Source organism: Hylobates moloch, unplaced genomic scaffold (genome assembly GCF_009828535.3).
Source record: "Hylobates moloch isolate HMO894 unplaced genomic scaffold, HMol_V3 SCAFFOLD_3, whole genome shotgun sequence".
Lineage (NCBI taxonomy): Eukaryota > Metazoa > Chordata > Mammalia > Primates > Hylobatidae > Hylobates > Hylobates moloch.
Window position 1 is genome coordinate 32,903,427 of NW_026652278.1, and position 25,334 is coordinate 32,928,760.

General features: G+C 51.5%; 1 protein-coding gene across 5 annotated transcripts in view; it reads right to left on the reverse strand.

Annotated features, from left to right (window-relative positions):
* Positions 1 to 2,723: 2,723 nt before the first annotated feature.
* Positions 2,724 to 25,334, reverse strand: part of PAX2 (paired box 2) — an 85,598-nt gene continuing 62,987 nt past the window's right edge. For 2 of the 5 annotated variants that reach the window (XM_032180182.2, XM_032180174.2), the window contains 4 exons: positions 23,379 to 23,505; positions 7,899 to 8,000; positions 5,557 to 5,643; positions 2,724 to 5,109 (listed from right to left, as the gene is read on the reverse strand). In XM_032180182.2, the coding sequence (XP_032036073.1) occupies positions 5,033 to 5,109; positions 5,557 to 5,643; positions 7,899 to 8,000; positions 23,379 to 23,505 (393 nt within the window). In that variant the 3' untranslated portion in view covers positions 2,724 to 5,032. The remainder of the gene's footprint in view (positions 5,110 to 5,556; positions 5,644 to 7,898; positions 8,001 to 23,378; positions 23,506 to 25,334) is intronic. The other 3 variants (XM_032180167.2, XM_058435766.1, XM_032180191.2) reach the window with 2 other exon arrangements.

Here is a 25,334-nt window from a genome sequence, read left to right on the forward strand (position 1 = left end):
ACTGAGGTGAGGAGGACTAGGGGATGCCCTCAGGGCCTCCTTTGGGCTTTTCTTTTCATGGTTAATGGCCTCTTTCTTTCCATACTTGCTAGTTTTGTTTTCTGAAAGAGGAGGATTGATTGGTTCAGTGTGGATTTGTGTTCCAGTCCAATTCTGTACCAGTAACAGAGTCACTGGTACAAATACATTGTCTACGTGGGCAGGAAGTGGCTGTGGGTAGGGCAGCTTCCTTAAAGGAGCTGTGTGTGTGACAGGTACCATTTTGGCATGCCCATGACAGTGTTCTGATTACCTTTGTAGCTTCATCTCCTGCCACCTCCCTCCACCCCCACCCCTCCCCCAGCACCTGATACTCCAGCCACATTGTATCTGGTGTATTTTCATGACTTCCTGTCTTTGCTCCTGCTCTTCCCTCAACCCAGGACACTTCTGTTAATTTGTTTCTAGCTGTCATACTTGGTGTGCCTCAGCTGGGAACTCTGTAGGGGTAAGATGGGGACAGAGCCAGCAGAGTCAAAATGACTTCTGGAGAAAACAAACTGAAGCAGAACAGGCCCTCTTTGTGTCTGGGGTGGGTGAATGGGGCTGCAACTGGCCAAGGATGATAGATCATGTTTTGGGGCCCTCAGGCTGATTCCAAGCTGAAATCAGTATTCTAGGAGGGACACCATATGAAGCTTCTGGGCAGAGGTGCTTACTGTAAGCAGTGGAATGTTTGCTGTCCAGTTCAGTCTGAGAGAGACCAGAAATAGAACAGAAGAGGTTCCAGTGAGACCCACATAAGAGGCCGTGGCTCCCAAATCGATGGAGTGGGCAGGGCAAGGCTCCCTGTCTGGGGTGGACCTGGAGGCAAAGCCAGGCACTGGGAGTCTGGTACCTGCTATATATGATGAGGGCAGTGTTCACTGGGCTGCCCTGGCCCAAGCCAGTGCCCTTGCAACTTCCAGAAACGTACTCGCTGGGCACCAGGCAATAGTCAGGAGTTCTGCCATGCTGAGTTTTCATGGGTTATGACCAGGATCTCCAAAGTGGGGTGCACATCTTCCAGGGAGTGCAAGATAATCCATTTGGGTATGAGAACATTAGAGCTTCTATTTTTACATATTCCAAACTCATTTTTTAAATATTTTATCTTTTACACAATTCATAATATGTTAGTCCAGTAGTATATTTATGGAATTTGTAAATCAGTAAATATATTTATATTGGGAGTACACATTCAGAATTCTTTTGGCTGAGAAGGTGTATGACCAAAGAAGTTTGAAGGCCACTCTTCTAGGAGGCTGGTGGTCAAGACAGCCAACACCAGGCAGGGTGAAGGGTGCAACTGCCATTTTTTGAGATGAAGAATAGGGAGGAGACACAGGTGCAGAGGGAGGGGGAAAGGAATGGACTTGATTGAGGGTTTGCTGATTTGTTGGGGGTTCTGTACATCCCCTAGAGGTGCCATGATATGGGTGAGCCCGGGCAGATTGGCTTGAAAGAAAGGTCTCTGGAATTCTGATGTAAAGGAGGTGTCTAGGAGACACTGTCCCAAGCCAAAGGGGAAGGTCACTTCTTAGTCTGCCCCAATGTCCTGCTTGCATCCCTGGCAGCTCAGAGATTCAAGAGCCTTTCAAGGAGGAAGCTGTGATAGAAGCTGGACTGGGAAGGTGTCCCAGGGACACAGAAGGAAACTTTCCAGGTGGAAGCTGGGCCCTTTGTGTTGGTAAGAGTGTGGGAGGGCCAAAGCTGGAAAGCTGCTGAAGGGATGGAAAGGAGAACCTCCCAAGTATCTCTGATGCAGCAGAACAATCCTGGACAGTCATCACATCCCCCTTCCCCCTACAACCCCTCACAAACAGAGAACAGAGAGGTGGAGACATAGAGATCTTTCACTGGACACCTGGACACAAGAACAGCAAGGATGGCTAAAAAAACAATTCTCCTACTACCACACCCCCAGACCCATCCAGGGACATATAGACGAACACATAGATGAACAGAAAGCCATACGGATGCAGGAAGCCACCGACCGCCCCGCGACAGACATAGGCGCCTGCGCGCCCTCTCCGGGACACACCCAGACCACAGCACAAGGCGCACCAATTTCAGCCGCTGCTTGCTGGGGCCCGGGGCTCCGCAAGACACTGGAGGCGCTTGAAGTCCCATGAACCAGCTCCCGGGGCCTCTGCGGGGCATTCTTCGGGCCCAGAAGTAAACGCAGAGCGAGGAAACTTGCGGCAAGCATCTGCGGTCTTCGCGTTTCATTGCAGATTCCGGGATAAAATTGCTGCTTCGCCCACGCGCAACTGCACTGGATGGGGAACGGAGGGAGGAGATAGGACAGACGACCACCCCTCCACCCACGTGGAGAAGGCCTCAGACTTCGGGTTCTGAGAGCCAGCACCCTAAATCTGGGTGCGGGTGTACTGGTAGGACCGCAGAGTTGGCCTAGTGTAGGGGCTAACTCGGAGTTATTCTAAAGTTTCAGAGAGTAAGAACTTCCTGTCCCCAGGGCCGGGGTGCATGGGGAGGGTGGCTACTAAAGGGCAGGCTAGCCTCGGCCTTCGCCGTGGTTCAGCTGCCGCCAAGGGGGTCTCGGCAAAGGAGTTGGAGGTCGCAGTGGGAGTGTAGTTGGGAGGATCATTGAAGGGGCTTTTGGGGATCGACCAATGGAGGGGAGGCCCATCTCAGAGACAGGGAGAGACAAACTTGGAGCCATGGGGAGTGACATACAAAATTTTATTCTTTATTTATTATTATTATTATTTATTTCTTATATGCACAAAAGAAAAAGAATCAAAACGAACCGACGCGCTGAAAGTGGCCGAGGAGACCAGAACCATCCGGGGACCTTTAGCAGGTTAGGCCTGGGCCTGGGTCCGGGCCTCTGCCCGGCCAGCCCCACAGGACTGGGATGGGCCGGACCTCGGCGCCCTCGCCACCCCGTTCGGGCCACTGGAGCCTGGCTGGGCGCCGGGTTCCCTTAAACGATTCTCTTTTCTCTTTTTCCTTTTCAAATAAAATAGGCTCGAATGGGAGAGAGATCTGGGCGAGGACTCCAAGCCTTTTCGGATTTGTTCAAGGATTTTTATTTATTTTCACTTTTATTGACTTTGTTTCTGTTATTTCGAGTCGTCACGATCCACGGGTGAGAAGACATGCAGGGCGCATCGCCACTACCGAAAGAGCAACTACGGGGCGGGGCGGGGCGGGGCGGCCCGGCCTTCGGCCGCCCGGGGCGCGCGGGGCATGGCCGCGAGGGGGCGAGCCCGGGGGCTGGAGCTGCCACCTCGGATCTAGCCTGCGGAGATAGGGCGGCCGGGCCAGGTCTGGGGAGAGAGGCCGAGGAAAGAGCAGAGACAGACAGACAAGAGCGACAGAGACGGAGAGAGACAGAGACAGAGGGGGGGAGAAGCGGAGAGGAGAGAGGGGCAGAGGGAGAGAGGGGCAGGGAGGAAAAAGCGAAAACACGGAATTACAGAGAAAGAGCCAACAAAACAGGCCAGAGGAGTCCACAGGACCATGTTCGTCATTTTGCATAGAGATTTCTTTTCTTTCGTAATTTTTTTTGTAACATAAAAAATGCCCCCCTCCCCCAGGACGTGCTGTGCTTTAATGGGCGTGTAGCTGTGTCCCCCCCTCCCCCCCCAGCGAGCGGCGACTCTCACAGCACAGACAGCGGGGCGTATCTACAGGCAGGGCCGGCGGGCGACAGGGACTCTACGGGGCCGGGCGGGGTGGGGCTGAGGGGGAGGGGTTATGTACACCGGGGTTCGCCTTCACACGACACACACCATCTTTCCACAAAGCAGCAGCCTGGTGGGCTTTTGTGTTGTTTTGTTCCTTTTTGCAAAGACCATCATATTAAATAAATGTAGACTTTTTGTGGTTCTGTTCAGTTCCTGCCGGAGGAGGAGGCTGGGAGGGGGTGGGAGGAGTGGAGTGGGCAGCCCCCCACTTCCACCCCGCAGCAGCTCAGACGCCAGCTCAGAACCGGTTCTTATCACCGGCAGATTGAGAGTCTGTGTCTGGGGAGGGGGCATCAAGTAACTGCTGGAGGAAGACCCCAGTCCGCAGCCTATGGAAACTGGTACTGTGGCGGTCCCGGGAGAGCGTCCGATGGGGCTGCGAGTCAGGGAGGAGGATGCAGGGCGTCGAGGGACGGGCGAAGGACGGGCAGGAGGGGAAACTGGGAGGCCAGCAGGTGGAAGAGACGCTGAGGTAGGGGCAAGGCAGGGCTGCGAGCCGGGTCTCGCAGCAGGAGGTGCCGGGCCCTGGGGAACTAGGCAGGCCAGGCGGAGTAGTGAAGAGCCGAGAGTCCGGCTCGGTCGGTGCGGGCTGTTGGGCCCCCCGGTCCTTGGGTCCCAACCTTGGAAAGACCTGACACCCCCAAAGCCCGTTCCTAGAGCCGGACCCCCACGCCCCCTTCCACCTTCTGCGACAGGGCACACCCGGAAGGCGAGGGCAGTCCGGCTGGCACTGGGGGTAAATAGTTTTTCCCAGGGATTCGGCAGCGGGCTCTTCCTCCTTCTGCAGAAAGTCGTTTTCTTCTTAATCTCCTTGGCTCAGCCCCTCCAGCGAAGCCTCCCGGCGCCCGAGCGTCCGCGGCGGGTGCCCGGGGCTGGGCCGCGCTGCGGTCCGCGCTGATTGTGTGTCACAGAAACATCCGGCGCGCGCCAGCAGGTCGCGCCCGAGTCCGGCGGGGTGGCTGGCGGGCTTCGGGGCTGGCTCTGTGGAGGCCGGGACGAGCTGGGCCGAGTCTCCCTCGCGGCGCCGCGCAGTCCAGGCAGGCGGGGAGGGGCGGCGGGCGGGGCTGGGGTTGGCGGGCCCGGGCCTGAGGGTCCCGCCCGCGGCTCCACCCATCCTGTCCGACCTTCGAGGGGGGTGATGTGAAGGGTTGCGGGGGTCCTGGGATGGGGTGAGGCTGGGGCAGTGGCCGGGAGGCATCGCGTCGCGTCGGTCCTCCCTCCCTCCGGGGTGGGGTCAGACGGGGACGATGTGGAGGCCGAAGCTGTCGGCCTGAAGCTTGATGTGGTCCCCGCGGTAACTAGTGGCGGTCATAGGCAGCGGCAGCAGCGGCAGGGGCGGAGCCCCGGGGGGCGGCACTATAATAATAAGGGGAACCTGGAAGTTAACACAGGAGAAGAATGGGCTGGGTGAGAGGACAAACAGGAGAACAAAAAAGGAAAGAAAAGCAAAGAAAAGACCTCCCCTGGCTGGGGTCCAGCGGGATCCGGACTGGGAGACCTTGGCTGGGCAGTGGAGCCAGTTGTCCCGGAGAATAGTTGCGTTCACGGGGCATGAGAGGGACCCGATCCGGTGACGCCCGGCTGCGCACCCTCCAGGGGATCCGAGGGCGAGGGCAGCGCAGAGCCTTCGAGCGACCAGGGAGGGCACGGGAGGTCAGGAGGCGCGGGCGTCCTCGAGGGGTCCCCGGGCCTCAGTGCTGCACTAACAAGCCTGTCCCCCTGGCCCGGCCGGGTCCCCAAAGGTCGGGTGGCCGGGAGTGGGACGGTGCCCAGAAGCCGCGCGGCCGCGCTGAGCCGCCGGCCAGCCAGGTGGCGTACTCACTTAGTAAGGCGGGGTTGCTGAATCTCCAAGCCTCGTTGTAGGCCGTGTACTGGGGGTGGCTGTACGGGTTGCCGGAGAACTCGCTCCCTGCGGGAGGGTGGGGGAGTGGGGATCAGACGCCCGCACGCCGGGGCGGACCCCACGAGTCCGGCCGGTGGCTTCTCCGCCCGCTCCTCCCTCCGGGTCTCAGGCGCAGGTGTCGCGGGCAGGGTAATGGCCGTGGCGAGCGGGCTGGGCGGAGGTGGGGCGATCACCGCGTCTGCGTGGGGAGAGCCCGGGGAGGCGGGAGGCACCGACGCGCTCGCACACCCACGGGCGGAACCTGTGGGCCGGTGCCCGCCCAGGGCTTCCCAGCGGAGGCGCTAGCGGCCACCCACGAAGGGTTTATATTGGGGCGCGTCCGCCCTGTCGCGCTGGGGGCCAAGGCCTTTATAGAGGCCACTCCGGTTCTGGGAGGCATGGCCCCTAATGGGTGGAAATGGGGGTGGGGGGCGGTGGCGAAGAAAGGCCTTCGGGACACATTTCTCCCAGAAAGTCCTAAGAATGGCATCAATGCGCGGTGCCAACACAAGAGGTGGGAGCTCTGTTGGGAGACACCGCCCTCCCGCCTTTCCCTCAAGAGGTTGGATGGGTGGGCTACGCGGCAGGGGATGGAGGCGGCGCAGGTGGACTGCCCGCTGGTCCGCTAGCGGTGAGCGGAGGGCCCGTGGGTTGGGAGCCGTCGGAAGCTGCCTCCCTCCCTCTGCAGGAGAAAGGCCAGGCCTCCAGGTTTCCCCCTCGCCCTTTCTCCTGTGTGATGACCCCAGACTGTTTACAGTGATCCCTAACCGCGGGTTAAGTAGAGGAGAAGGGGCCCCTCTCTGAGAGGGAGCTGGGGTGGGGGTGGGGGATGCAGCCACTGGAAAGCCTGTTTATTGACGAGGAGGGAAAGCATGCGTGCAGCAGGATAATGAGCTTCTGAGCTCAACTGTGACCAAGAGGAACTGAGCTATCTCCTTCCCCATCGCTAATGAAACAAGTGTAATTTCCTCATCAGCACTAGATTCTGTTTAACGACTCCCCCCTCGCCACCACGAGCTCTCTGCGGCTCCCCTCTTCCCCACCTCCCTGCAGACTCCCTGCCCCCACCTCCCCACTCTTCCCTCACCCCACCTCTTTAAAACCTCCTCCAGCCCCCACCTGCTCACTGCTGGGAGCTTCTCCCTAAAATCTCCTTTCCTCCCAACAAGGCTGCTACTTCCCTTCCCCTAAATCTGCCCAGGAATCCCTTTACCCACACCTCTAACTCCCTTCAGCCCCTAGTTCATAAGACCCAGCAGCAATCTCCCTCTTTGCTGCTGCCCCCACCCCAAGCTCTGCTTACCCAGGGTTATCCCAAAATGTCCCTGGATGGATGCAGCCAACCACTCTCTTCTATCCTCCCCATTCCCCATACCAATGAGAGTTGAACTTCAGGGAAAGGCCATATAGAGGGCGGCCAGAGGGAGTGAGTTGCTGGCTGAGTGAGTCTAACCCTCCTTAAGACAAGAGTGTTTTGGTGTTTGTGCACATAGGAACTTCAGCTCTCTTTGGCTTCAAGCCCCTGCTCCCAATCTGGGGTTAGCGGTTAGGTATAGTACAACCTCCAGCTGCAGTCACCAGACCTTAAATACAGCCTCTGCCTCTCTGATCCAAACAACCCAAACCCAACTCCTCTGATCAGGGATAGGTCAGAGCCCCAGGGGAGCAATGGAAGGCTGGGTGCCTTTGAAGAGGTATAGGGGTGTTCTAGCCTGTCTCACTGCAGCGAGTCTCCCTGGTTCCCGCTGCAGCCTGACCTCCATTCCTCTTAGGGACTAGCTCCCTCCTCTCTCTGGGTTGGGGTTGGGGTTTGTTCTCAACATTGGTCTTCCCTTGTGTCTTGGTGTGGACCAGGGTGGCTTTGTCTGAGTGACTGACATGCCCCTGGAAATGGTTCTTGGCTCCAAGTTTCCATGGAAACCAGGGCAGGCTCTTCCAAGCAGTGTCAGCTGGCTGGGGTGGGCTGGGCACTGAGGGTGGAGCTGAGGCTGAGTGCTCCTCGGGCACAGACTTGGGTGGGTGGGCGCTGTGGAGGGGCCATGACATACAGTGGGTTGCACACAAGGGGGCACTTCTGCAAGCTTCCTCCCCGGCTTGCTCATGAGGGAGGATGAGGGACCAACTGCAGCCTCTAAGGAGAGAGAGGGACAGAATAGCAGTGGTTTGCAGGGAGGGGACGTTGGGTCTCCCCCACCCCAGCCTCAGACTACAGACCATTCAGCAGCTCACCCACAATTTAGTTCCCCCCACCTAGATTAGGCAGCTGCAGCATTGTCACCTACCAGGCACCATTCCTGCCAGGGTGGAGGTGGGGTAGCTTCCCTGGCCAGTGGGGGGCACGTGAGGGGGGTAACCAGGCAGAGTGGTGCTCGCCATGTCACGACCTGGAAAAACACAAAGGGGAAGGGGTAAGGCCTGGAAGAAAGGGGCCTGCCTCTACTCACACCAGGGTACTGCATGGAGAGGAAACTCTTGGAGAGGAAAGAGCTCCGTGCAGACATGCCGGGGTACGTGTGCCGCTGTGCACCTGAATGCACCGTCTGAGTGTGCCTTTGCATGTGTCTAAGCTAAATGTCTATGATCAGCTGTGTGTACGCATCTCTGTTTTGTGTATCTCTTTGTGTGTCTGTGCATTTGTGTGTGTGTGTGTGTGTATGTGTGTGTGTGTGTGTGTGTGTGTGTATCTGCCTTTGCCTGTGTCTCTGTGCATTCCAAACCCAGATGGAGATGGGAGGGAGATGACCTGGTTTTACTCCTCCTTCTCAGCAAGATATTCAGCTGTGGTCTCTCCAGCAGCCAAATGGACCTCTATCATCTTGCTTATCTTTCCTCTCCCTAACACCCCATCTTTCCTTCAGGCTTAGAGGACACCCCACCATCACCCCTACAGGGACTGATGGCTATTCCTTGTCCTCTCCAAGTGGAGCTGCAGGTGCTGGGCCTGGCAGGTGTGGAGAGCAGGGGGCCAGCCAGTGTGCTATTTTGCTGTTAGTGTTTATGGCATTTACATGATAGAAAACCACCCTGAAGTGAATCAGGAGCTTTGAGCCAACAGTGTAAGTGGACCAGATAAAGTTCCAATGAGCAAAATCTGCTCCCCCACCAGCTGCTGGACTTCTGTCCCTGGAGGGCTCTATCAGCTAGAGCCTGGAGAGTGTGAGACAAAGCAAGTCAAGATGAGGGTGCTACCCCTGGTCCACAGACATGTCCTCCGGGACACAGCTGCACATGACTGGGCTCCCTTCCTTGCCTGCACCCTCCATTGCTATGAAGAGGTCACCACCTCCCTTTGCAATTTAGCATGCTCTGATCTCTAATAATAATTTGCTTTCTCCCCTCTGCCATTATCTCTTTATCCTCTCCTGGACCTCCTGGAACCCCCTTAAGCCCTCCAGATTCCCCTTATCCTCCTCACTAGCCAATGCCACTCTACTACTCTAATGCCTCTGTCTATCCTTGGGAAGGCAAGGCATGGCTGGAGAAAGTAACAGAACTATGCATACCTGGGCCCATTCACTTTCTTTTCATCAGCTGGGCCATAGTCATTATTCTCCCAATGGCTATTCCAAAGCATCTCTCTCTCTCTTTGCTACTCTCCCTTTGAAGATGGCCTCACCTCCCTGCATTCCAGAGCTATATGAGTTTCCTCACCCCTACCTTGACACATCTGAGTGATTCGTCCTTCCCTAGCTATACAGAGCTACAGCTCAGGTTTTTGCATTTCTAGCACCCTGCTGAACATTTTCCTTAGCTGTCCCTCTGTCACCTCAAACCTAACTGGAATAAAAACAGATTCATCTTCCCTCTGTCACTTCTTATGATCTTGAAGATCACAAGACCAAAAACTTTGGAGTCCTTCTTGACATAGCCTTCTTCCTCCCATTCTAGATGAAATCAGTCACCAAGTATTGTCAATTCTCCTTGGCAATGTCTGTTACATCTGCTCAATTTCCATTTCTTCCACTACCTTCCTAGCTCAGCTTCTAAGCACCTTTTTTTGCCACAGAATATTTTTGCTTGCATTCCCTGCCTCCACATTCTTCCCCTCCTGTCTATCCTAAATGTGGCTGCTTGGCTAGTCCTCATGAAACTTTGCTTTCATCACACCACTTCCTTTGTAAAAACCATTACTGATTCCCTGTAGTCTATAGTTTGAAATGAAACTCTGTGGCTTTTAAAGCTGCTAAAGTACTCTCTCCACCCAATTTAAGATTCTCACCTCTCCTGGTTTAGTTTGACTGTTTTCAGTGGCTTGTGTGATGTGAACCCCCTATGCTTTTGCCATGACCTTTTCTTCTTCCTTATGGTTTTCCTCTCCTTCCCCACTGAAGCCTTAAAATCCCTACCATTCTACCCATCAGGGAAGTTTCTCTCTTCCAAACTTCCACAGCATCTGTGCTGCATGGTTTACCATGCCATTATATTTCATAATATATCAGCCCTGATGTTTCATATCATAGCTTGCTTCTTCAAACAGATCATAAGCAACCTGAGGGCAGGACCCTGTCTTCTGCTTTATCCTGCATGGTTGAGAACATGGTAGATGCTCAATAAACACTTGTTGATTAATCCTCCATCAATCTATTGCACTTAACAGCCAATTCCTGATGGGTTATAATTTTTTTATTGTTTCATATAGATTGGTCTCATTAAAGAAGTAAAGGCTGGGATAAAATGTAAATATTAGAATATGCTTTTTCTTTAAAAAACAATTTAAACAATAGATTATGGTTTTTTTATAGGCTGATAAGAGGTTTACAGTGAAGGACTCATATATTGTGACTTTATGATGCAATAGAACGACTTTCCTCTATACCTGTCTAATATAGCCAATATCTTTCATTTCCTAAAACTCGAGAACAAGCAGAGTAGAACTGCCAAACAAGAGATCACTTTTGACTCCTAGAGAGACAGAAGAAAGGATTTGTGTTTGCTTTGATGTGGGTTTTCTTCATTGACTTCTGTTGTCAATGAAAGCTACACTCCTCCTGACTGTCTCTCAGTGGAGTGGACCTGAAGTAGACAATGACAGCAATATCAAAATCAATTCCTAGAGAGATTAATAATATGGCACTTATTGATCAAAAAAAAAAAAAAGGCCCAGGACAGGATCGAGTTAGGGAAGATGCAGAAGTTTTGAAGCTAAACAGATGTAGAAACCTAATTCCTCCTTCCCTGTCATCACAAAGTCTGCAAAGCAGCAGGAAAAGGGGTGTGCCTCTTTCTTAATAAACAGGAATTTAAATGCATCTGAATTCTGGTTTTCAGTTGCATGATTCCCACAACCTGTCACCATGAATTCCTTATAATCTAAAGTTTTGTCACAGAATCTCCTACCTCACTTCAGGAGGAAGGAAGAAAGGCTGGATGACTAGAAAGATGTTTCCAGCTAATCTGGATGCAGTCCTATTGGAAAGTTTTATTTCTACTGGCTTTCTCTCTTGCAAAATGGCAACTTCCTTCAGGTAGGAACTTTTGCATGCTGAAAGTCACCCACTGAGCAGTTGATTGAAAGGCACATTGCCAAATTCTATTTAGAAAACTGAAGCTGGGCAGTGCCATGTAGAAATTTTTAAAACGTGAAAGAAGAGTCCCAAGATGAGGAAAAAGCACACAAGCTTCCTCGTGTTCTGCATACAGCTGTGCACCTGCTGCTCCGGAGTCTATAACACCAGTATCTCCACAAAGGGGTACCCTGTTCAGGACCCCTGAGCCAACAAAGGTGCTGGCCACTGCATACAAAGCACTTTCAATTGCTTCATTAGCACACAGGTGACACCTAAAGAGCAGAAAAAATTGACCAAACTCTTGCCAGGGCCATATATTCTTCTGGAACACCATTGTCAATAATGGAAAACACATACTGCAGGAAGTTTTCAAATTACTAAGACTGTCATACCATTTGCCCAGCAGCATTCTTTGAGCAAGCCTCTTTTAGTGAAAGAATATGAATGGGTAATGGAATCTGTGCAAGCAAGAATCGACAGAGCACTGGGCCTCGCTGTACTATAGATGGATGGAAAAATAGGAGTGCAGACAGACTCTAAAACTGTACAACAGCACATTACCTCCTTTATACAAACAAGCAAAAGCACAGAAAAAGGAGAAAACAGCTATGTGGCAGAATACATCAGTTATAAAATATGTGCCACCCAACAGAATGCAGTAGAGGATTTTTGTTGCTCACTGACAATGGCCAGTAACATAAAAACAGCATCAGAAATTACAAATGGACAAAACCCCACATATTATTACAAGAAGATGGGCATTTCATGTTGGACGCTTGCTTTCCAAGGTTACAAAGTTGTTTTTTGTTTTTCGTTTTTTGAGATGAAGTCTCGTTCTATCGCCCAGGCTGGAGTGCAGTGGTGCGATCTCGGCTCACTGCAACCTCCACCTCCTGGGTTCAAGTGATTCTCATGCCTCAGCCTGTAGCTGGGACTATAGATGTGTGCCACTGTGCCTGTCTAATTTTTGTATTTTTAGTAGAGTCAGGGTTTCACCATGTTGGCCAGGCTGGTGTCAAACTCCTGACCTCAAGTGATCTGCCTGCCTTGGCCTCCCAAAGTGCTGGGATTACAGGCGTAAGCCACTGCGCCTGGCCAACGTTACAAAGTTTTTAAAGATGAAGAGCCTTCCAGATGATGAGGTAACTTCCTTGTTTCAAGGGTGAGACAATGAAGGCACAAAGATGCATCACAGTTTTCCCATGACTACAGAGCTAGTAAATGATACAGCCAAAATTTGAAGCCATGTTTATACCACACTGCCTTTTAATAACATGAAGTCAGATACTCCCCAAAAGAGCCAAAGAAAAGGAAAAGAAGTCATCTGACAAACAAAGTCTCATATCGTCATGGCTGTGGATAAAAAGGGCTCAGAGAGTAAAATCCCGATGCCAAAAGTCTATAATAAAACTCCATGGGGTGGAGTATTAATCTCCTGCGAGAGTTTTCTGAAAAACAAAGAGGGTCTTCAAGAAACAGTGGTAGTGGAGAATCTTAAAGTCCCCAGAAGTGTTCAAAGCACTGTATTTGATGAGGATGTCTTCTCAGTTCAACTGCAGAAGTCCCTGAAGATTCTAAAGCCAATTTCTACAGCAATCACTACAACTGCATCAGACAGTGCACTTTCGTCAGACATTCCTTACCAAATGGGCCAGATCAAACTGTTTTGGAGAATCTAAGTGCAGCTCCTCTTACAAGTACAGAGAAAAGCAAAGTGAAAGATTTTATTAAGAAAGTTGAAAAATTGTAGTCATCAGGTAATTTGTGCTACTTTCACCATCAGGTCTAAGATTCAAGGTCAGAGCTGTGTTTCTACTTGCGCCAGGACTACCTAGCATTCATTGAGCACCTACTATATGCTGGGCAGTGTCCTTAACATTTTATATGATGTATTATCTCATTTAATCTTCATATCAACCCTATGATGTTGATGTTTTATTTTTATTTTTATTGAGATGGAGTCTCGCTCTTGTCACCCAGGCTGGAGAGCAGTGGCGCGATCTCGGCTCACTGCAACCTCCACTTCCCGGGTTCAGGTGATTATCCTGCTTCAGCCTCCCAAGTAGCAGAGATTACAGGCACCTGTCACCACGCCTGGCTAATTTTTGTATTTTTTAGTAGAGATGGGGTTTCACTATGTTGGCCAGGCTGGTCTCCAACTCCTGACCTCAGGTGCTCCACCTGTCTCAGCCTCCCAAAGTGCTGGGATTACAGGCGTAAGCCACCGGGCCCAGCCATTGATATGTTTTTAAATCCCCCCCTTTTTTTTTTTGAGACAGAGTCTTGCTCTGTCTCCCAGGCTGGAGTGCAGTGGTGCAATCTCCACTCACTGCAACCTCTGCCTTCCAGGTTCAAGTGATTCTCCTGCCTCAGCCTCACGAGTAGCTGCCACTGCGCCCAGCTAACTTTTGTATTTTTTAGTAGAGACAGGGTTTTGCCATGTTGACCAGGCTGGTCTCGAACTCCTGACCTGAGGTGATCCACCCTTCTCAGCCTCCCAAAGTGCTGGGATAACAGGGTGAGCCACCATGCCCGGCCTTTAATCCCCATTCCATAGATGAGAAATAAACTCAGAGGGGCCAAGTATTACGTCTGAGATTTCACTGCATATAGTGAAATGTATGCCAGTAGATGGCAGAAACTGGATTGCAGAACAGGCTGTATACTTGGGAATTGATCCTGGAATGATATTATTCTCAAATAGTGCAGACCCAGAAAATAGATAGGTGTTTGGTCCAGGAAAGTAATATGGGATCATGCTAAGTGAATCCTTCCTGTAACACAACATCTTGTCACTTCTTGTTTCTTATGTGTTTCAGTTTCTTCCACTTTTTTACAGTGGGGGTTTTAAATTGGGGTTAACTGATCCCACAAGAACCCATAGATCACTTCAAGGGGTCTATATAAATCTATACATAAAATGTTATGGACATTATATATCTGTATCTTTCTGTGTAGATGGTACATGACTTTTATCATATTCTCAAAAAATATGGCTTAAAGAGTAATAAGCACTGTTTATAAAAAAGCAAAAGAGCCCTGTTCTTTGGCATCAGACACTGATTTGTTTGCAACTACTTGAATTGTATCAATAAACAAGATGATACAAAGCACAGCAAAATAACATGTGAAGTAGCAGGGAGGTTTATCTCAAGTCAAGGAAAATGTCAGCATTCAGAAGATCAAGGAAATAAAAAGGAAGCCATGAAAGAAGCAGAAACTGCTGCTCATGATGGCTCAGATGAGACTTATTAGACATAGATTTATACAGCAAAAGTTCTATCAAGGAGTTTAGAGATGCTTTTCCTCAGCATCTTTCTCTGAAAATGAGCACTTTTGCTACCCACTTGACACTGTGGAGGACCCTAAGGCCAGAAAACATAACTCTTGTTTTACTACCCTATCCTCAAGTTCTGTCTGTTTCTCATAAGGTAGCAAAAATGAAGACATTAGATTTCTTCAAGGCTGGGAGTCTGTGCCTGCATTTGACATAGGCATTTATAATACTTACAAGAATACACAGTTATTAAATTTGTAATTGCTGCCTAAATACATAAATGCATAATTGGTATTTACTATAACAATTATGAGCACCTTATGACCAATTCAACTTACACTAAAGTAACAAACTTTAAATCTATACAAGATGTTTTAAAAGGAGAGGAAAATAACTATCTACATATTTCCTTTCATTTCTTATTTTCCAAGGTTCCAAATCCTCCCAGGATTTGATTTGTCCTCTAGGGCAGAAGGGACTATGGGACGGCCCACAGCCCCAGGCTCTGCCTCAGCCCCATACCCCACCTGAGGCTTGCCTGCTCCAGGTTCCAGCAGAGGGGGCTGTGCCTGCAACTCAGGGTGGCTGCTCTTCCAGCTGATCTCAGCTCCCACTGACAACTTGAATCCCTGGTGTGTCCTAGGCAGGGATGTTACCCAGATCTGCAGGGGCTTAGTGAGGTCTACACCTTGACGGCCAACCGGCTGGACACAAGTCATGCTGTTTCCATCCCTTCTCCCAGCACCCCGCCCTCCTCTGGGCTGTGTAGCCTGTTGGCTCAGGGCCTCACAGGAGGTGGTTTCCTTCTAATTCAGCTGGACCATGGATGGAAATGCAGCTTCAGCATCCTAGGATAACACTAGGGAGTGCTGGGGAGAATCACATTTTCAAAGGGCTGAGAAGGAACTTGGCTATCTTCTAGTCCAACTCCCTTGTTTTACGGAGGAGGAAACTGAGGCTCAGAGAGAGGGGAAGACATTTCCAGTCCTCTTCCCAGTTGGCAACTTCCCAGTCCTTTTCCCAGAAGGCAACGTCTCTGTGTTGCCTTCTCTGGCTCCATGAGCAAATCACAAATGAAGATTGGAGTTGGGCAGGTGCTGGCACTCAAGAGGTTGGGCCCAGGCTCAAAGATGGGCTCAGAGCATGAGAGACCCTCATGCTGGGTGGGCAGAGGTTAAGCCTGTTTGCACAGTCTTCTGATACTCCAGGCCTCCCAGTTCCTCTCTGGCTTTATTTTGTTCTCTGAGAGCACTGAATTGTCAGCTCTAATCCTTCCGAAAGCGCAGTGTTTTTCAGGCGCTCTGTGTAAGTGAAACCCTAATCCCAAGGAAAACGGCCACTTAAGCCTCTGCAGCATTAGGCTGTTCTCCGAGCCCTGCAGGATTTCCTCCTTCCCTGCCTGCCAGCCCAGCCGCCACCACCACTGGGGAGAAGAGGGGAGGATTCAGGCTGAAGGCATGCAAAGCCCTCTCAGATGTGGCAATAGTGGCGGAGCTTGTCTCCCAAAGCTCAGGGTTGCAAAAGCACTGGCTTGTTTGTCCTGAGGCTACAGCTAATTGTGGAGGTGGAAGGGATTCTGGCTACCCTGGGAAAGGAGTGAGGGGTCTTCCTGTCACCTTGGAGGTGGCCAGCCCTCTGGGGGAAACAGGTTTTCAGGTCTTGCCTAGGTGCCTTAGAGGCCACTGGGACATTTCTGAGCCCTTGGTACCAATACATACCTGTTTCATTAGGACAGCAGTCTTTAGGATTTCCGGTCATTCAAAAAATGTTGGGTTGACTGACCTTACTTTTACTTAGCCAACATTTTCTTCTTAAAAAGTACCAAATAATGGACTAAAAAGCTTAGTGCTGGGAGATCCCTTTTTTGGAGAATTCCCCTGTGGGACACATCAAGCATCTACATGACATCTACAGAAACTGAAAGGGTCCCCGTAACCTGACGAATCATGAAAGCAGTGGCCAGTATTCTCAACTGGGCAATCCTTTATTGGCCTGAGTTGGCTATTGTTACGCACTTGATAGCAAGATCATTGATTTCTTAGAAAATATTTTGATTCAAATTCAGACTGGCCCCTTTCTCTCTCTCTCTGATCTCTGATGAACAAGTGAGGCCATCCTTGGACGGATAAGCACTCCATTTGGCATGTTCAGCCTTTTGGGCCTCACGGACAGAGGGAAGAGATTAAGGGAGGAGGTAAGAAGAAAGGCCCAAGATTAAGGGCCAAATTTGAGCTCAGCGTAGAAAACACCAGAACTACATCTTTGCTAAGACACCCCAAACCCTTCCTACCTTTGTCACCCTCCCTACAATGCTCCTCCCTCTGCAGCCCCATTCTCAGCCTGGGTACTTCTGCCATGGCACCCTCCTGGGGAGGGCAGCCCAGCAGCACAGGGTGGCCAGTAGGCACAGACAAGGACATGGGACTGGGACCTGAGACTGAGGTGGCACAGCTTTTATTCTGGCCAAATATGGCCTGACTCTGATACCGACAGTGGATTAGTGCCTCTTCTTTTCCATATCCTTTACCTCTAGCAGTGGACTGGATAAAGAAGGAAGGGAAAGAGGCCTGATCCAATGACTCCCTAGGCTGCAGGCCCAGAGCAGCCGCATATCTGTCAATGTCTCATTGCTATGGAAATGCCCCCGTAATTAAATCAGAGCTGAGGTTGGGGGCTGGAGGTCCTTGGGGATGTGGCTAGCAGACTCAGGGATGTTTGAAGGAGGCTAGCCTCTTTTCTTGGGACCCTCACAGCCTAAAGGAAGGGTCTAGGGCATGTGAGCACTGAGGAGCAGCCCTCTGGCTTGCTTTGGCCTCCACAGTAAAGGGCTCTCTGACTTGCCACATGTCTGAAGTTGTCCTAGCCCTCTCCTTTCAAGGAGAGGAACTGTGATGTCTGTGCCCTAAATTCCTCTAGCTAATCAGGGGCTTTCAGCTGACAGACAAGACTAGGAGACTCTCAGCCTCCTTCAGAAACATTTCTCAGTCTTTATTGCCCTCTCCTCCCCCAGGGGCTGGCCAAGGGCTAAGCTGTTTGTTTTATGGAGGGAAATGCAGTTGCATTGGAAGGGGGTTGTTAACTACAGGAAAGAGGCAGTTCCTGGAGGTCCTCAGGATGCCCTGAGTAGGAGGAGGATGCTTCCCAGGGTCCACACCTCTATCTGCTAAAAGGCCACTTTGCTGACCATCTCAGATGTGGGCCAGGAGGCCGAGCTTCTGAGAGTTGGCAACACTTTCTCAGAAGCTACATCCACACTGCTCACACTGGTCCCTGCTGCTGTCCAGCTGTGAACTTTGCCTCTCTGGCCTCCCCCACCTCTGCTCAAATCAGCCAGCTTCTGGGAGACCAGCCTCTTCTGCTCCCTCTTCCTGCCTTGGGCACTTCCCTCTTGGGCAGCATCCACATCTCTTCCTGGATCTTAGTTATAGCTTCCTTCAAAACTGCAGTCTTCAGGAATTAAGATACATTTCTCCCAAGCTCTTGAATAAAACCACCTTCCCCCAACCAGGATGGGGAAGCTATGGAGGCTTCCCACCTGCCCCCACCCCACTGGGGAGAAAGGTACTGTCCCCGTCTCTAGCTCTCTAATGTTCAGACATTTCCCCAAAGAAAATATAAGATTTTCTGCTGAGGCTGAGCAGTGTGGGAGCCTGGACAAGCCTGGAACAGGCTCTACTTTCAGAGTTGCCTGAGGCTCAGCTCTTTCTATGCCTCCTGGACCCCAAAGCAATAATCTATAGGTGTGGTCCTCATTCTTTGCCCTTTTTGATCTCCATTATCTGACAATTTGGTGAGCAGTGGTGGGAAGGGACTGGGGGATCTGGATCTGTGACAAAGATACAACTGATACTTCCTTTGATCTTTTTTTTTTTTTTTTTGAGATGGAGTCTCACTCTGTCGCCCAGGCTAGAGTGCAGTGGCATGATCTCAGCTCACTGCAAGCTCTGCCTCCTCGGTTCAAGTGATATTCCTGCCTCAGCCTCCCAAGTAGCTGGGACTACAGGCGCCCACCACCACGCCCGGCTAATTTTTTGTATTTTTTTTTAGTGGAGACGGGGTTTCACCATGTTAGCCAGGATGGTCTCGATCTCCTGACCTCATGATCTGCCCGCCTTGGCCTCCCAAAGTGCTGGGATAACAGGCGTGAGCCACTGCGCCCGGCCCCTTTGATCTTTTTTAGAATATTAAACATGCTGAGTTTATAGCGCTTTTGGATTATTCTATTGTTTCCAGTTCTTGGGGGGATGTTACATGTTCTATTTATTGCTTCTACTAACTTTCCCTTTTGAAAGTTTGTATTCACATGAGATGTGTATTTTTTTTTATAGTAAGCTCATCAATAGTGGTGGGGTTTTTTTCTTCACCCTGTGGGAGTCCCATGTGCCCTGGATTGTAGAATGTCTCTACAAAGAAGGTTTGTCATTGCTCCTGGTGAGGTTTCAGAATGGGTTACTATCCTGTACAAATGTTTATGTAAGTTCCTGGTTTGGGTTTCCTGCAACAGACGTATAAATTTGCACTCTGATCTGGCATCAGGCTTGGGGTCTCCATGTCTCATGGTGACCTTCCCTGCTGCCCCCTTCCTTGTTTCCCTGGGCTACTTGGACGAGTGTATGTGTTTGCCTTTCACAGATAGTGTGGTCCCCGTTCTGTTCCTTGCTTTATGCAGGATGATACTCAGTTCTAGCTTCCTGATTCCCAAAGTCACATTCCCTGACTGGTGTGTTACAACCCCATCCTCTCCCAGTCAGCGTCTCCCTCCAGTGTGATGCCAGCGGCCTCTCCAATACTGATCTGGCTTTGAGTTCCCCTCTATTTCTGGCACCAAAGAGTGAGATTTGCTGCATATTAACATTTTTGTTGTTATATTTTATTCAGTTATGTTTTGGTGAGGTAGCCTGCCTGGGTCCCAGACATTAATCTCATTCATCCTTTACCTCTCTGTGACTAAAGCAAGGGCGGTGAGAGCTGTACTTGCTCAAGGCTCTGCCAGTGCGCGGCAGCAATGCCCACTAGAGACCAGTGAAGCCTGTGGGTGCAGTGGCTCCAGGGACTGGTGCTTTCCCTAGCTTCCAGAGTGAGCTTGTGCAATCCACAGCCCACAGGCCACATGCTGCTTAGGACAGCTTTGAATGTGGTCCAATGCAAATTCGTAAACTTTCATCAAACATTATGAGGTTTTTTATTTTTGTTTTTGTTTTTAGCTTATCAGCTATCTTAGTGTTAGTGTATTTTATGTGTGACTCAAGTCATTTCTTCTCCTTCCAAAGTGGCCCAGGGAAGCCAAAGATTGGCCAACCCTTTTCTAGAGAGTGTGGAACTGTACAGTCTCTGACTTCTCCAGCACCGTTCCTTGCATCTGGGCTCTCTCCTTCGGGGTGGACTTGCACTGTGTCAAGGGACTCTCTAATGCTCAGAAACATCCCCAGTGACTTTGGGAATCCTGGAGTAAGTTCTCATCTTCTCCTCCCAGATCAATATCACTGCCAGTGTCTCTGCATGCTCCTTTGTCACTGCAGCCTCGGCCAGACATAGGGAAGGGGGGGTCAAGGTGAGAAAGCTATGGGGAACAGGGGCTATCTTTTCTACCAGGGATGGGAGATTTTAAGGAATGAAGGCTCCAGCATGAAGTTGGAGCCAGAGTCCTCACTGCAGATGCCCTGACCCAGAGGGCCCTGGGACTACTGAGAAGTGGATGGCAGCCCCCCTGGGCTCCTTTGGAGGGTCAAGAAGGTGATGAAAGGTACCAGCCACAGCCAGCCAACCTGAAAAAGCCTGGGGCCAGAATGCCCATGACCCATTCTCTCATGTAGCTGGTCCCTCTTTATCACTTAGGAGAGACTCGGCTCCGTTCCAGACCAGCAGCCTAGAGCCGTGGGCTGGAGAGAAGAGATGCCGCTGAGCTAGAGCAGCCCAGCGGCGGAAGGGAAAGTGGGTGATAAATTTAAATAACCAGCTTGACTTGGCAGCTTGCTGAGTTGTGATGCAGTGAAATTAAAATCTCGGCAGAACTTGCAAACACTACCCAGCAAAATCAGTCTCTCTCCTTGGTTCCCTGATGGAAGGTGGGGAGAAGGCTGAGCCCTAGCCTCTGGCAGCCACCCTTGCTTGCAATGTGATTAGCTGTGTCCTGGCCCACTGGGCCCCACTATCCCCTCCACACAATAGTCCAGGTTCCTCTCTCCTCTCAGTCCTGACCTTGTGGAATAGCTGTATCAAGTGGCTGGTGAAGTTTGAAATCAGCCTCCAGTGCCAGGAGGTGGCAGGAATCTCAATAAGGTCTGGCTTTTTAGGTTGGGCTAGGGCATTCCCTCATCCCCTAAGGTTTGCAGCTGCAGCTGCCAGTCGTGGGGAAGAAGATGAGCAGGGTGCCTGAGACGTGGAGGATAAAGGGGGCTCCTCGAACACCTTGGCACTCCTAAGCCAGGCTATGGGCACTGGGTGACCTAACAGCTCCCCTACCTTTAGCACACACCTCCCCAGAATCACCTACCCACCTGAAAGAGCCTCCTTTTCTCTTCTCCCACCAAAGCCCTTAATATTTGGCAACACAATAAGCTTTTAGAGACTCTTTGAGGGCAATGTCCACAAATATACTAAGGGCCTCTCCCACACTCCAGCTCTGCCTGGAGCCCAGTTCTCACAGATGCCAACATCTTTCTAGAAGAACTCACCCAAAGCCCACTCTCCTGTTTCTGTTCTCATTGCATCACTGCTCACTACTACCCACAATATCCTGGCCTGAAGGCCAACATGCTGGACCCACTGCTGAGATGGCCCATGGAGTCTCTGAGCAATGCCCCATTGCTCACCTTGACAGTACCTCTAGCAAATTCTGTTTGTCCCCATAATAAACACATCATAAATCATTCATCTTTAATAGATTATGCAAATTAGGAGGACATAAAATCAACAAAGATCAATAACTGCAGCAGTTTAATTGCCAGCAAAAACATTTTAAGAATGAGCATAATCTGCAGCTCTTTCTTGGGTAATGGCACTATTAATCCAAACACTGGATCTTGGCCTAAGTGTGGAAAAATCATTCCCTACCCCTATCCCCATCTTCCCTCCCCCACCTCTCCACACACTTCTCTCTTTTTGGTAATTTCCAGTTTCTGAGCGAGTTTCCCCGTCATTACCACTGGTGAACAGCTCCGAATGTTAATGGTTCTGCTTTTGTTACTCCTCGCTTGATTGAAATGTCGCATACAGATTGAGATGCTAGTGCTAACTTGCCACCTGGGAATGTCAAGCTGGGTCTGAAATGAACTTTTCTCACACTTGGATCCAGATGGATCAGCCGGAGATGTTCCCAGGCTGAGCTGGGACTGTTCCAGGGCCATGGGGGGGAGGCGGGTGGGGGCTGCTCAAGGTGGAGACACTTCTCTGCACCAGCCCCTGGGTCTCCTATGGCAGGAGCCCTACCCTGAAGATTCATACCTCCACCCCAGGAAGTCCTTGCCTTCTGGACTATGGCCTGAGCACTGGGCAGCAGACAGGGTTAGAGAAGTCTCCCGGCTTCTCTTTGAACAGTGCCTGGAGTGGCCATCTTTGGGAAGTGACCACTGCACCTCTGAGCAGGTCAGGAGAAAGGTGGCCTGGCCTGGGCCGTCTCTCTGCCTTGGGTCAGAATACCTAGCAGGTCAGAGAGCTTCCCAGATGGGCAAAGGATGGCTCATGCTGAGGGCCACTCGGTCATGGGCTATGTCCTGGCCCAGCTAACCCAGCTAAGGTCGTCACTCCTGAAAGCCCAGTCCAGGTCTCCAACACTTCCAGAACTCAACCTCTGACTCCCTAGTCAAAGATCTAGGCTGGAAACAGTTGTACCAGTACAGCCCCTTAGGGAGAGGCTGGGAAAGCTGACAGGGCTCTCCTAAGCCCCCAGGTGGAGGATGGGTGGCCACTGAGCCCAGCTCAGACTCAAATGCAGCCACACTCAGACCCGATCCCAGGCAGAACCAGGGCCCAGTCCTAGAGCGGGCTGTGCCTGTTCCCTGCCTTTGCCGCTGGCTCTGCAGCCCTGCTGCCGGGTCCCCAGGCCACCTCCACTTGCCTCGCTCTGCAGGTAACGCCTCAGTGTCTCCCAATCCCCACCGAGACCCTTCTCAATCATCCTGTCTCCCAAGGAACAAACGGCACATTGGCTTTAGTGTCTCCAGAATAATTAGGTGAATTTTAATAACACCGCAATGCGTGTGTCTCCCACTTGGGCAGTCTCCTGGCCTGGAAACCCTTCTGCAGTGGCATGCGCCTTCCACAGCCTGGAGCTCTGCGGCTTTCCCTGGACTCCACCTCCCCTTGCAAACTAACTGGCCCTGCTGCTCTTCATCTGTAGGGGCTCCTGGCCATGGCGCCCCTAGCTCTGCATTTGACTGTGGGCCAAGCCTGATCCTACCTGGCCTTGAAATCAAGCCTTGGTGTCAGTGACTTCTCTGGGAAGCAGGAGGAAGGCTGGAATAATTATACTCATCTCAAACTCCACAGAGCTGGGTGCCATGCCCTCAAGCCCAAAGCCATGGTCACCCATGCTGCCTGGAAGGAGTGGTAAGCGGGTCCCCCAGGAACCTTGGAGACACAAGTGTGGAGGCTGGACACTGGGTACCCATGCTCCACTCTCACCAGCCTGGCTTATTTGCCTTCTGCAGATGTCCTAACAAGAGGCTCATGATTCTGGGCAACTTGGGAGAGGGAAGAGAAACAGACAAAGGGAGAGGTGAAGGACAGGAGGAAGAACTGGCAACAGCCCCTCCTAGCATCAGCCTTTCCAGGTTGAAGCCCACAGACGCCATGACCCCAGTTTTTTTTCTCCCCACATCTGCACACCCCTGTTCAGGAAGCACTCTGGTTTTAGAAGCCTCGTTCTCTCTGTAAATATCATGGCGGGGGACCTGCTCATCACACTGGGCCTCAGATGGCATGGGCTGAGGCACCTTCCACTGAACACAGTGCTCCCGCCCTCCTGGAAGCCCCCTTACCAGTCACAACGGGGTATGTCTGCGTGCCTGACACGTTGCTGCCCAGCTCAGGGTTGGTGGATGCAGATAGACTCGACTTGACTTCATCAAGCCCAGGGGTCAGGGCTGGGAGGGAGTACTCGTTCCCCTGGGAGGAGAGAGAAAAGTGACAGCTCTCTATTGATGCACACACAGAGAAAGGGCTCGGTGTGCAGATGGGGAGGAGGAACAGGGGAACCCGCCCAGATGGGGTAGAAAGAGATGGTGGGGCAGAGGGGAGATGCGGCAGGGGGGCGCTTGGCGGATGATGGCAAGTTCTGTGCGGGTACGAGTGGACCTGACTTGGTGAAATTGGAGGCACAGCACCCTTTACACATTTTGGGCACTTATGCCAGCACCCTTTATGTTTCTGTAGCATCTCCTGCCTAAGCACCACTGAGGGTAGGGTGTAGTAGTGGGGACACCCTTGTTGAGAGGCATGGGATGTCGAGGAGCCTTGGGGAGGAGGGGGGAACCATGACATGACTGGCAGAGCCAGTAGCTGGGGGAAGGGCCTAGTGGGGCCTTCAGCCTGGCACTGCTGGCTGATCGGGTATGGGCGCCCCTTTTTTAAAAACAAACAATGACAGCCCCATGGGCCCCTCGCTCTCTGCCTGTGCACTGGGGTATGAAATTGGGGAGAGGGAGAGTCCACATGGCTAACAGAAGGGTAGGAGGGGGCCAGTCATTGACTCTGAAAGGGTGTCCTGCCCGAAACACTCGAGTAATTGCCTTTTTATTGCAGCCACGGCCAAGCCAGACCCCAGAGCTGGGCAGACCAGGAGCCTGCACAAAGCAGGAAAAGTTGCTCTGATTAATATTACGTTAAATTAAAACTGATTTTCTGCTCTTTCGGGTCTGTTTTTTTCCCTTCCACTTCCTGGCCCCCCCCAGAGTACCCCCTCCCCTCCATGGCTGGACGGGATTGCCTCGTCATTTCCAATTCCTTCTCGTATTGATCTTCCTGTAGAAATCAGTTTTGTAATTAGCTGCAAATTAGGCCTTCTACTGGGGGTGAAGCTGCCCCCTGATTTATCACCAGAGTAATTCGCTGTGATCGGAGAGAAATTAAAATGAACTCAATTAGGCTTCGGATTTGCTTTATGGGCCCTGCTCCGAGTTTCAGGGGGAAAAATGACTGTGCTGGTGTTTAATAGTCTAATGAAAGTAAATAAAGGTTATTCATTGTAATACAGCCGGGGACTCAGGGAGGGTGCACTGAGCCGCCCGCCTCGGCCAGCTCCTCCTTTGTTGGTTTATGGCTCAGGGCACCTTAAAAAGACTTTTGATTTTTGTTTTATGAAGACAAACAGCTTATGGGATAAAAGGACGGGCGGGGAGAAAGGCGAGTGGCTGGAAGCTGTTGGAGTCTTACAGTGGAACCGTAGCATGCAACGCTGTGGGGCTGCACTGACGTGCATGTGTGGGTGCGTGTGTGCATGCGTGCAAGCACAGCAATGCTGTGTTGTGCTGCGACTGTGGGCCTGGCCTGGGCCGCATGTGTAGCAGGGATGGGAGTGTGCCCCTGTGTGTTAGCGGGTGTGCTGGGGGCTCCACCCAGCATATGTGGGTGGAGACATATGCTAGGGGTATGCTGAGCTGGTGATCTGGGGGCAGCACACACCCACTGGGTCCATGCGGTCGCCGGGGTTACCTGTGAGTACCGTGGGCTGTGGGTGGGGGAGCAGGTGGGCTGTGGGGTGTGAGCACAGTACTGTGGGCTGTGGGTGAGGGAGCAGGTGGACGGTGGTGTGTGAGCACATGCACACTAGCACATAGAAAAGTTCGGAGGTGGTTTCTGCATTGTGTGTTTTGCTGGTGTGTTGCGTGCTGTGCCCCATGCTGTGTGTCCTGGGCTGCTCAGTGTCTGCAGAAAGTGTTGGGTGTAAGTGGTAAGCTGCCAGCCTACCTAAGGTTCCATTGAATTGCTGGCTTGGG